Genomic DNA, 12,500 nt, shown 5'->3' with positions numbered 1-12,500 from the left:
CGAAAGTTCACACCGCTAGATCCAGTCAGATATGCAGACCGCACAGATCCACAGATCCACACGGAACCTCAGGGGAACCAACAGAACCCGAGCTCCAGTTCTCCTGCTTCTTCTCCTCCAGAGATCATGAACCATAATGGTTCCAGTACCGACAACTCCAGTACTGAGGAACCATGCCAAGGTCCAGTTCCTGTACCGAAGCTACTGGTTCCTAAACTATACACCCGATAATCACAATAAATGTATCAAGGTTCTATTTCGGCCTTGTGGGTGCATTTGGTACTAGAACTGGCACTGAAACTGGAACATTTAATACTTGGACTGGTGCTAAAACTGGAACAGTTTGTACTAGAACTTGTACTATAACTGGTACTGAAACTGGGACATCTGTTACTAGGACTGGTACTGAAACTGGAACATGTGGTACTATTACTGGTTCTGAAATAAGAACATTTGGTACTATAACTGGTTCTGAACTGAGCCCTAAATGGAAGCTGAGTACCGGAACTGAACCGTTTGGTACTGGAACAGGAGCTTTGGTACTACAACAGTTTAGTACTGGGATCTCTGGTCCTTGTACTATAAAAGGTTCTAAATATTTTAGTAGAACAAATGAACCTTTGGTTGTGGAACCAGAAGAACCTGTAGCTGTTTATCAAAGCTGAAATGTTTGGTACTGAAACAGAAACTGATGAAACTGGTGATGATTTTGTAATGGAACTGATGGAATCTCTGATACTGGAACTAGGACTATTTGGGACCGTTTAAAAGAGCTGTATTAGAAATACCCCAGTGATGTCACTGGTCCAGTTTTGTCACTCTCAGGTTCTGGTGGTACATCACCGTCCTGGTGGAAGTCGAGACTCTGAAATTAATTCAGGATTTTAATGTGACACAAATTCTGAGTTTTAATCCAAAATAAATAAATAAAATAAATGTCCTCTCTAAATCACCAGCGTGAACATAAACCTGAACCCGTCCTGGAGGTTTTAAGCTCTCCCCGTTGGACGATAGTCTGGCTGATATTTGGACGCCACGTGTGTAAACATGAAGGTTACGACCCCGTCTAACGGCACACGTACTGGATCTGCTGGAAGGCATCGGGACTCTGACAGAGCCGCACCGTTACTGCAGAGGCGGAGGAAGCTCGGATCACGTCGTCTGTACTCTGGTAGAACCGCGGAACGTAGAGCCGCGCCGGGGCGGTAAAACAGCCGAACGCGGGGCCGGAACGTCTTAACCAAACAGAAGCAGCCTTGACCTCTCAGGGTTCAAACCTTACTGCACGGGGGCGACCGGGTTCTGCTCATGCTTTTAACATCTGCTCGCACCCCAACCGCCCGGGTGTTCCTCACACCTCCACGGGGACCGGCCCAGGGTTCCGCCTCGCTCCTCTCACAATAATCACCCCACCAGATCCAGAACTGGAGCACATCAACCCTGATCCTCAAGTGCTCACGGGTCAAGATCCCAGTCCCAGTCCCAAAACATCAGAGATCCCAGTATCATCCCAGAACCTCCCAGTTAAGAGGCTCCACCACAGACCCTCCAGTTCTGGTCCCATTAACAAAAGTTCTGACACAGGGTTCCAGTTCCAGCAACAGATTCACTATATAGCCAAAAATATATGGACACACCCATTGCTAACAAGTGTATAAAATTAATTATATTACAATGTCATGGCAACAGTTTGGGGAAGGCTCTTTCCTCTTCCAGAGTGTATGTTCCGATGTGCACAAGCTCTATCAAGACATACTTTGATGGCCTGCAAAGAACCCAGACCTCAACCCAGGACCTTCTGGTTCACTATTAGTTGATTTATCTATCAAAACGATGAAGCAAACTGCAGAAGACTTAACTCCGCCAGCTACTCAGTCCACCGGTGAGTTACAACCCAAACGCTCAGCACAAGAAGCAGCAAAACAACCAAAAATTATGCCACACCAACCACGGAGACGTTAGAAGAAAAGCCAGAGAGTGCAGCAGGTAGTCCAAGGCTCATGCAGGCACTAAAAGACATTCCAATTCATCTCAAATCTGTTCAGTAGGGTTGTGGTCGAGGTTCTGTGCAGGCCCACTGCAGCTTTCCGTATCAAACTCATCAAATCAAACTGTAATCATGCCCTTCCCCAAAATGTTTAAGAAAATTCTGAAGCGTATCATTTATTTTATATAACTGACCAACACTAGGGTGTCCACATTAATATATTATAAGAATTAAATGTTAGGTCCAGCTGAGACTCACCATGCCGGCTCTTCTGGCCACGACGGTGTGGAACTCCCCGTCCGAGACCCAGACCGTGGTCATGAGTCTGTAGGTTCCACCGCCCAGGTTAAAGGAGAACCTCACGCGCCCTTCGGTAATCTCCAGAGCCAGGAACTCGGCCCTGTCGCCCGTCTGGTTGTCGTGGTTGTACATGAGCAGGGCGTTCTCCATCAGCGTGGCAAACTTGATGTAAATGTAGTTGTTGTTGGGGTCCAGGCTGGGGAACTCCATGTAGGAGAGCTCCTCGAACCCGTAGCTGTTCAGCTCACAGTGTTTCCCAAAAACACCTTCAGACCAAAAAAGATCAAGCAAACGTGATGTTCAGCTTAGAGAAGAACCACCATGTTACAGAAGATAAATAAATAAACACACTGAGCATCAACACACGCCAAGAAGCTGCTGACCTGGTCCAGACCAGAGGTCACGATCTCATGGAGGAATGTTCAAGAGGCAAAAATTCCTCATTTTAAATGAACTCAGTATTCTGGGTTCGATTCTGAGAGTGTTTACTATTCCCTGTGGAAATGTGGGTTCTCTACCAGGCACTCCTCAAATCCTAGACTTGGCTACAGAATCACGTCCTTCTGCCCGGCCAAATACACCCAGCAGAGGGAGCACGGAGGCGCAGATGATTGACGTGTCAGTTCCTCTTGTCGCCTGGTCGAGAGTTAATTCGCTCCAGGTGGACGTGTTTCTATTAATCACGACTTGTCGGCTCCTCCGCTGGGAAACCGATTCAATCTTTTTCTTGAAGCTCAGTTGGTGTTGCGGCACTTTTTGGCCTTCGGGCCCCAAGTTTGGACCCACGTTGAGCCTCTTCAGCAAAGGTCGACTCGCCCCGTCGCATTTCTGTATTGATTTTTCCCAAATCTAAACTGGATTTCTGTAGCCTCGACTGCAGCCACACCAAATTTACTGATATTTTAATGTGCAGTTATTTTCCTAAATGTCTTTAAAATCTATATATTAATTTATTATAAGTAGGTTAAAAACTAAAGAACGTTTTTACTTTCCCATGATTCCCTAAACATGAAAATAATTCCAGCTCCTTCAGGAGACGTTTTATTGAATGAATTCTTTTAATTAATGCGAGTAAAATAGATTTTTTTACTTTTGACACTTTTAAGACATAAATACGTATTTCTACTTTCCTGGTCAGGGTTGCGGTGGGTCAGATTTCACCGGGACACACCGGGTGCAAGAGAGGAACACCCCGGACAGGGCACCAATCCATCACCGGGCTGCGGCCACCTCGCTCATTAAAAATGACGCCTGTGTGGACACAGGGCAGGCTGACAGGACCGCTGAGATTTGAACCCTGATCCCAGTGTTAGCAGAATTGAGCGCTGCACCACCCAAGCGGCGCCTTTTTTTATCTAAAAGATTCTTCCTGGGGTTCTGAAACGGTTCTAATAAAAACTATAAACTTTGTAATCCATGATGAAATCTCCTCCACAGATCATCCTGATTTATTATCATTTTGTTTTATTTTAGCTCCTTAAACTCTCTGAACTCTGGTCTGGACGGGCGGACGTGATTTGGCAGCGGTGGAGCGACCGGTGTTCTCTACACGCTCAGAGGGAATAAACATCCACCAAGCAGGAAGAACGAGAACTTAAACATGAGATCATGAGGCCGTCCTCGAGCCTGGAGAACTGAGAGCGTCATTTTTCTCTTTTAAAGGATCTCGACGTGAACCTGAACCACGTCCAGGTCTGATAGACGGCGCGGGTCCGGCCGGGGGAATACCCGGCGCTGGCGGCCGGAGCCATGACTTACCGAACGGACAGTGACAGTAATAGCCCTCGGCGCGGCTCTGGCAGGAAGCTCCGTTGAAACAGGGGTTGCACTCGCAGTAATTGATGACGGACTCGCAGCTTTTTCCTGAGTTCATGCAACAACACAAATGAAAACGAATGAGGTGAAGATGATACAGTGTACGCTGCAGAACCGCCCCGGTACAGAACCGCCCCGCTTCGAGGCTCCCAGAATCCAGCGGGAGGGTTTTATTTCTTTATTTCTCTCTTTTTTTACTTTCGTTTGCGCTCTGCTTCTGCTCTGCGTCAAACTCGGCAGCTGAAACGATCCTGAACCCTCTCGCCTCGCAAACGCACCCGAGTGTCTGAGAAAACAGCAGCTAAAAGCTCAGACCCGCCATGACGCCATTACAAACCCGACTGCTGGATCTGGGAGGCTCGTAAAGAAGCGGTGCTGCCACGAGAACAGCTGCTGATCCATACAAGATGCTTCACACAAACTCAACAATAAACCTGAAATAAATCAACTGGAAGCTGGAATGTGGTGGTGGTGATGTGGTGGTGGTGGTGATGGTGAGGGGGGGGGGGGGGGGGGGGGGTCAGCATGGGGGCAGACAAACTACTGTAGGTCAGGAGGGGTCATTTTTCAGCAGGACCATTCATCTTCCACGTCCACGCTCGTTTGTTACGATTCTAATAAAGCATGAAACGAAGACCTGCATCCAAAAACTACAGCCGGCAGCTGCCCAAACAGAGCGCACTCACATCATCAATTCTATTTACTTTATTATTCTCTCTTCTACAGACTTGTGTTCATTAGAGTCACGCTGAACTCTACACTGAACTCTACACTGAACTCCACACTGAACTCCACACTGAACTCCACACTGAACTCCATTGTGGGTCCCATCCCAGATATAAAGGAAAGGGCCTCAAGGAAACTCGGAGCAAGCGACCAGCATGATGGATCCATCCGAACCCCACTGCATCAAATCGACTGCAGTACAGAATAATTAATAAGCGGAAAATTAATGTGAGGCTTAAAAATCGGAAAAAAATTCTATAATTATTTTTATGACATAGGCATGTCACGGGTCCAGTAGGACCCACCGGCTTCTCCTGAGCTCTGGTCCCGGGAACCATCGAAGGACGTTTTATAGCCTGTCTGTGGTTTCCGGTTCAGGGGGGATAAACTTTTGCACATTTTTACACTCAGTTTAAACAAGAAAGAAATTTAATGTTGGTAAATATGGAATTTTGATCAGGGGTGTGCAAACTTTTGCTTATGAGTGATGATTGAATCTGTACAGCGATCAATATGACCCTGAAAACCTAAACGTCTCTCCGTCTGTCAGCAATATCAACAATAAAGGTAATTAACTGTTAATAAATCATTTATAAATAAATTACTGGAACTTCAGGGAGACTAAATGAATGATAATTTTGATCTACAGCGCCGGAGGAGCTCTTAACTCGCTCGGTTCACCAGCCAGCAGAAGATCTTCGTTGGGAGCAGAGCAAATAAACGTGCAGCGCTCTCACAGCGTAAACACAAACGCTTTTACAGGCCGACAGCAGATCATGAAACTCCACTCGAGTGCACTTAAGGCCAGTCGTGTCCATATTAGGGTCAAAATTCCATCATCGCTTTCACTTTAAACTAAACACGTCAAGCTGATACGCATCACAGCTGATACCCCCCCCCCCCCCTCCTACACACAAGCACCCCCCTCCCCCCACCCCCCGTTCCCGAATTTCGTGGCTGCATGCTGGATTTACCAAACGACCTGGAAACAAATATTTTCCTTGGATCAGAACTAGTGGAGGAAGTTCAGATGAGCTGCGGTCGTGTCGCTCGTAAAATCTGAACGACTCCTGAGGTTCCGTACCTGCAAATCCAGACTTGCACAGGCAGCTGAAGCCACCGGGATAGTTTTGGCACAGCGCTCCGTTCCTGCACGGGTTGGACAGGCACTCGTTGACGTCCCTCTCGCAGGCCGTCCCGGTGAACCCGTCCGGACAGGAGCAGGAAAAGCCTCCGATGAGGTTGTGGCAGGTGCCGCCGTTATGGCAGGGCGATGGAAGGCACTCGTTGATATCCGTCTCGCACAGGCTGCCGGCGTAGCCCGGCCTGCAGTCACACACGTACGGCTGTAGGGGGCGGTTCGAGACCAGGATGACCGGGAGGCTTTCGACTGTGGTCGTGTCTGCTCCCACGCCCAGGCGTCGCTTGCAGCTGGCACCGTTCTGGCACGGGTTGTGGGTGCAGGGATCGTGGTCCACAGAGTCGATCTTGACCCCGCTTTGCCTGTGCAGGACTTCTTTGATACTCTGGAAGAAGGTGGTCACGCCACTCGGGTTCACGTACTGCCCGTGACCACGTTTGACGGCCGCCATGAGGAACGTCCGGTTGTCGGACTCGAACGCCCCGTAGAGCTGAACTCCAGTGCCCAGCCCCGCCAGCTGTGAATTAGCGACGCGCACGAAGTTGAGGTAGTGCTCGCCAAGGAAGTCGGAGACGCTCCGGGAAGCGAGCCGGATCAGAATACTGTTATCGACCGTCGCATTACTGAACCCGATAAAGAAAACTCGAACTCTGCTGTTGACGGAAGCGTGGACGCCGTCGCTGCTGCGCACGGTGAGGTCGAATGTGCCATCGGTGGAGCGGGCGTTCGAGTTAAGGTCGCAGGTTCCAGCAGGGATGCTGAACAGGCTCGCGGCAGGAGGGATCACGCTGCAGCTGAACATGTCCTGTATGTCCGGATCATCGGGCTTTACGATGCCGAGAGAACCTCCGGAGAACATGTTTCCGAAGTAGTGCACGTAGATTTCGACGGAGCGAGACCGGGAGGGGTTATCATTCTGATCGTTCACTTTGATGTGAACGGTTCCTGTGGAGGACATCTGAGGAACGCCGGAGTCTTTGATGACCACGGGGAGGTAGAAGTCGCTGATTTGTTCCCTGTCGATCTCTCGACTGGTGCTAAGCTTGCCGGATGAGGTTAGCGTGAAGTGAGCCGCAGACGGTGCATCCGCGAGCAGGCTGTATGAGAACGGCCCCTGGTTTGGTGCCAGATCGGGATCTTTAGAGCTGAGGGTCATCACTGGTGTTCCTGCCCTCTGGTTCTCCATGACCTCCCCACGTGTGGTGAGTAACGTCGGCCCGTTGTCGTTAATGTCCTCCAGAGTGACGATCAGTGTGGCCGTGCCGGTGGCCGCAGGCGAGCCGGAGTCTACAGCCAGCAGGGTCAGGTTGTACACGGGCGTGGTCTCACGATCCAGCTCGGCCGCCACGGATACCTGTCCGGTCTGTGGGTTGATGGTAAAGGCAGAAGTTCTACGATCAGACTGGATGGAGTACGTGAACCTGCTCCAGCTCGGCACCGAATCCGAATCCTCGGCACTGACGAAGGTGACCAGACCTCCAGGTGACAGACCTTCGCTGACCTGGACGTCGTAGAGGTCCTGGGTGAACACGGGAGGGTCGTTGGCGTCGAGGATCGTGATATTCACCAAGACTTCGTCGATGTCCGCCCCTCTGATGCTTCCTGAGTTTTTGGCGAGCACTTTTAAAGAAACTTTCTCCTCCTTCTCACGGTCGAGAGGTCCGGCGACGAAGATCTGGCCCGTGTGTTGATCGATTCCGAAACCTTTCCTACGGCCTCGTCCGAAAATCAAGTAATACACCACGCCGTCTTTTCCCAGGTCCCTGTCGCTCGCAAACACTTCTCCGACCACCGTGCCCCTCGCCGCAGCCTCCGAAACCTCAAAGTAGTACTGCTTAGAGACGAAGCGCGGGACGTACTCATTGGCTCCCTGAAGCTGAATGTTGACATTCGCAAAGCTGCAGCGCTCCTCGTCGGGGACGTTAAACGCTTTGACGGTTAGATGGTACACTTGTTTGGCTTCGTAGTCCAGGAAACCTTGGGTGGTGATGACTCCGGTGTTGGGATCGATGACGAACAGGTCGCTGTCTGAGGACTGTATGACGTACGCCAGGACGGCGTTGGGGCCGGAGTCTTTATCCGTGGCGTTCAGTTTCACCACCGTGGTTCCGCTCGGTACGTTCTCCTGCACGACCGGGAAGTATTCATCGGGATCGAAGACCGGCGGGTTGTCGTTAACGTCGGTGACGTGAACGGTGACGGTAACGTAGCTCGTCTTGGAGATCCAGCCTCCGTCCGTGGCCGAGACTCTGAGCTCGTGCTTTTGTGTTTGTTCGTAATCTAAAGGTTTAGCCAGAGACAGGACGCCGGTTCTGCTGTTGACGGTGAACAGTCCGTCGTCGTTCCCTGAGGAGACGTTGTACGTCACGAGTCCGTTCATGTGTTTGTCCTTGTCCTTGTCTCTCGCAGACAGAGTGCGGATGGCCGTCCCGACGCTCAGGCTTTCCGACACCGTCGCGGTAACCTGGCTCTGGGAAAACTCCGGCGTGTGATGATTCTCATCGGTGACGGCAATTTTAAGCGTGGTTTTATCCGACAGCGGCGGGTTCCCTTTATCTGTCACGGTTATCTCCAGCAGGTACACCTTATCAACGAGGAGAGCCAGCGAGGACGCCACAGTCACCCAACCGCTCTGTTTTTCCAAGCGGAACTTGCTCGACCCGTTGCCCGCTGTTACGGCGTACTCGATTTCGGAGTTCACGCCGAAGTCTTTGTCGTCGTGCGCCGTGACTTGGATGAGTCTGGTTCCCACTTTGACGCTCTTGGTGACGGGGGTGAAGTACGAGGGCGCCTCGAAGGCGGGCGGGTTGTCGTTGCTGTCGACGACGTTGACGATCACCGTGGTTTCGCTCATCAGAGGTTTGACGCCCCGGTCGGACGCCGTGACGATGAAGCTGTGCCGGTTCACGTTGGCGTTGCTGTGCCCGGTGGAGTTCTGGTACCTGAGCTGCTGCTTCGTGAATATCTCGCCGGTGCTGGAGTTGATCCGGAAGTATTCGGACTGAGATCTGATGAAGTAGAAGAGTTTACCGTTGAACCCTTGGTCGAGGTCTGTGGCTGAGACCTGCGTGACCAGCGAGCCCACCTCGGTGAGTTCAGGGTAGTCCAGGTAGTACGACGGCTTGGTGAATTTGGGGGCGTTGTCGTTAACATCGGTGATGAATACGGTAACGTCGGTGCTCACGGTCCAGCCCGAATCGTGGGCTGAGACTCTGGCGATGTAATGGTCAGTGTCCTCTCTGTTCAGCGGCCTGCTGATGGTTATGTCCCCGGTGCTGGGGTTAATACTGAACGGGAGACTCGCATCGTTTAGGGTGTAGCGGCTGACCGCGTTGGCGCCGGCGTCCTCGTCAGTGGTGGTCACTCGAGTCACGGTGTAGCCGACAGGCGCGTTCTCGGGCACCGTCGCGCTGAAGATTTTGGAAAACCTCGGCGCATTATCGTTCACATCTAGAACGTTGATGATGACTTTGACGCCGGCGCTTCTCGGAGGCGTGCCGCGGTCGCTGGCTTGGACTTTTAGGACGTACCGGCCCACTTTCTCCCGGTCTAGCGGCCTTGTGGTGCGGATCTCGCCGGTGCCGCGGTTGATAGCAAAGCTGTTCTCTTTATTCCCGTCGGTCATGGTGTAATCCAGCTGCCCGTTAGGTCCGCTGTCCTGATCGAGAGCCGACACCACCAGCACTCGCTGCGGCGACACGTTCTCCAGAATCTCGGCGTGGAACGGTTCCTGGTGGAACACCGGACTGTTGTCGTTAACGTCCAGGACGGTGATTTCGATCCTCTCGTAGGCGGAGTACGGCGGGAAGCTTTGATCTCGCGCTTCGATCCAGAGCACGTACTCGTCCACGCTCTCGTAATCCAGCGACTTTTTGATGGACAGCTCACCAGAAAGCTGGTCGATGTGAAACGCGCCGTCCAGGTTACCGCTGGCGATGTAGTACGACAGCGACCCGGCTCGTGTAGACTGCCCCGAGACCTTGGTCACCACCGTGTTCAGGGCTTGGTTCTCCAGAAACGTGAAGCTCTTCTCTTTGATCCTGATCTTGGGAAAGTCTCCGCCCGAGACGAACCGGACGGTCACGGTGGTGCTGTCAGACTTGGGGCCGCTGCCGCCGTCCTTGACGCGGACCGTGAACGTGACCTCGGAGGTGCCGCTGAGCCTCTCGCCGGCGGTGATGGCACCTCGGAGCGGGTCGATGATGAATTTGTCGGAGTTCCGGCCGCTGAGGGAGTAGTGCAGCTGGGCGTTAGAGCCCGAGTCCTCGTCGGTCACGGTGACGGCAAACACCAAGGAACCTGCGCAGGACAGAATGGGTGCGGTGATTAGCCTCGTTCTCGTTATACAGCATTTAAAGACCCCGCCCACTTAGTCCGGCCTTTTCCCACCCAGCAGACTTGGTGGCTGATTTTGTCTGCTGCACTGTCTGCACTGCCAATCGTGCCCACTAGCTGGCGCCCAGCCGACCGGTTTTTAATAAACGCTTCACGTTCGTACCTGGAGCGGTGGAGGCGGGGATGTGCGTGACGTACGGATGATGATGAAACCTGGGTGGGTTATCGTTAACGTCGTTGATCACCACGGAAACGGTGGCGGAGCTGGACAGGGGCGTGGGATGCCCCCCGTCTGACGCCACCACCAGCAGTTCGTAACTGGCTCTGGTCTCTCGGTCCAGCAGTGAGCTGGTTATTATCTGTCCGGTCGCTGGATTGATGGAGAACTGCCCGTCTCCTCCGGTCAGCCGGTAACTGTGGAGAGAAGAAATGATGTGTATTCATTTATTCATCCTGATCAGGGTCACGGTGGGTCCAGGTTCCCTGGGAAACACTGGACATGGGTGCCAATCCCTGTCAAGGCTTTGGTCATCCCGCCCTCAGACACAGCCAAACATATAACAGAGGGATGTGTGCGATACATGGACAAAAGTATCTGGACGCCCCAACAGTTACTAACAGGTGTAATAAATCAATAGCAGCAAGAGTTTAGGGAAGGTCCTTTCCTGTTCCAGCATGGCTGCACCCCTGTGCACAAAGCAAGAAACTCCAGAGTCTCCTCAACCTCAGCCCCACTCAACAGCTCTGGGACGAACCGGAACACCGACTGATCAAGATGCTGCCATCTTTTGCCTGAATGGGCACAAATTCCCACACACAGACTCACTTCAAATGTAGATCTAATGAGAAGCTTCTCAGATGAGCGGCTGCTGTTCTGGCTGAATAGATCACACAAAAAATGCACTGAGACCCTGACCAGAAGCCTCCAGTGATCATGCGGTTGTAGCCTAGTGGTTAAGGTACTGGGGTTCAAGCCCCACTACTGCCAGGCTGCCACTGTTGGGCCCTTAAACAAGGCCCTTAACCCTCAATTGCTCAGATTGTACACAGTCACAGTACTTTTTCAGTCGATTTTTCAGAGACACGCGGCACAAACGCGGCAACAAAACACCAACATCATTTAATAATCACGCCGGTCGTGAATCACTCGAACGAAGCCGCCGGTTTCTTCCAGCTGTACGAGGGACATAAGGAAAGATTAAACTGCTCTATTTTCCTGTACAGATTTCCCATAATCCCTCAGGTGGTGCCGTGTGCCGCGCCAGAGCCTTTATGGTCGGGAGTCTGAAGCCCTATGATGGATCGACACCCGGTCTGGGGTGTTCCTGCCTTGTGTCTGGTGTTTCTAGGTCTTGGTGACCCTGATCCTTAGTACACAAGTTTTATTTGTGATCTAACACAATTTAAGCACTTGAGGGGTTAAGGGCCTCGCTCAGGGGCCCAACAGTGGCATCAAACCAGTGAGCTTGTTGTTCGTCCCATTTTCAAAACTAACTGTATTAAAACAGACTGACCCCCTCTGTGTGATCTTTACAGCTAGAACAGCAGCCGCTCTTCTGAGAAGCTTCTCACGAGACTTTGGAGTGTGTCTGTGGGAATTTGTGCCCATTCAGAGAAAAGATGACCGCGTTTGTACAGCTGGGCGCTGACTGATTTCACAGCTGATGTTCCGGTTCATTCCAGAGCTGGTGCCACAGACTGATACCTGATATAAAGCATCCTGAGGGAACCGGCGCACCAGCGCTCCCTGTCCCGACTCTTTTGGAACTGGTTTACACTGGATGTTTCTGATGTGATGACGTGGGCGGAGCTGAACTGTACCGAGGGTCCCGTCACCGCACCGCGCTTTTGTTTCGTTGTTGTTTTTTACCCCCCCGACACCCTGCTGGGGGCTGATGGGAAATGAGTGGCGTGTTCCAGTTCTACAAAAACACGGTAATGAGGATGATGATGGACGATGACAGAGAGAGAGCGGCGCACCGCGGGGGGTCTCAAAAGCCCCGAATTAACCCCTCTGTTCCCCGACAGGTCAAAATGTCCTGAGAAATGGAACGCGACCAAAACAATCAGACGTACGACTCCTGGTCGGGGTGGCGGTGAGTCCAGTGCCATCAGGAAACACTAGACGCAGGGGTGAAGTGAAATCTGTACAGGTCTACATTCAAATAAAAAAATTATAAAGATTTAATTATGTAC

At 51.8% G+C, this 12,500-nt stretch overlaps 1 protein-coding gene across 1 annotated transcript in view; it reads right to left on the bottom strand.

Moving 5' to 3' along the window:
- Positions 1-12,500, bottom strand: part of fat4 (FAT atypical cadherin 4) — an 80,321-nt gene that overhangs the window by 14,254 nt on the left and 53,567 nt on the right. The window contains exons 8-11 of the mRNA XM_063018711.1: positions 10,468-10,718; positions 5,913-10,268; positions 4,046-4,150; positions 2,246-2,553 (exon numbers count right to left, since the gene is read on the bottom strand). Coding sequence (XP_062874781.1) covers positions 2,246-2,553; positions 4,046-4,150; positions 5,913-10,268; positions 10,468-10,718 — 5,020 coding nt within the window. The remainder of the gene's footprint in view (positions 1-2,245; positions 2,554-4,045; positions 4,151-5,912; positions 10,269-10,467; positions 10,719-12,500) is intronic.

The sequence above is a fragment of the Trichomycterus rosablanca genome, chromosome 22 (genome assembly GCF_030014385.1).
Source record: "Trichomycterus rosablanca isolate fTriRos1 chromosome 22, fTriRos1.hap1, whole genome shotgun sequence".
NCBI lineage: Eukaryota > Metazoa > Chordata > Actinopteri > Siluriformes > Trichomycteridae > Trichomycterus > Trichomycterus rosablanca.
This window is presented reverse-complemented; position numbering and strand designations above follow the sequence as displayed.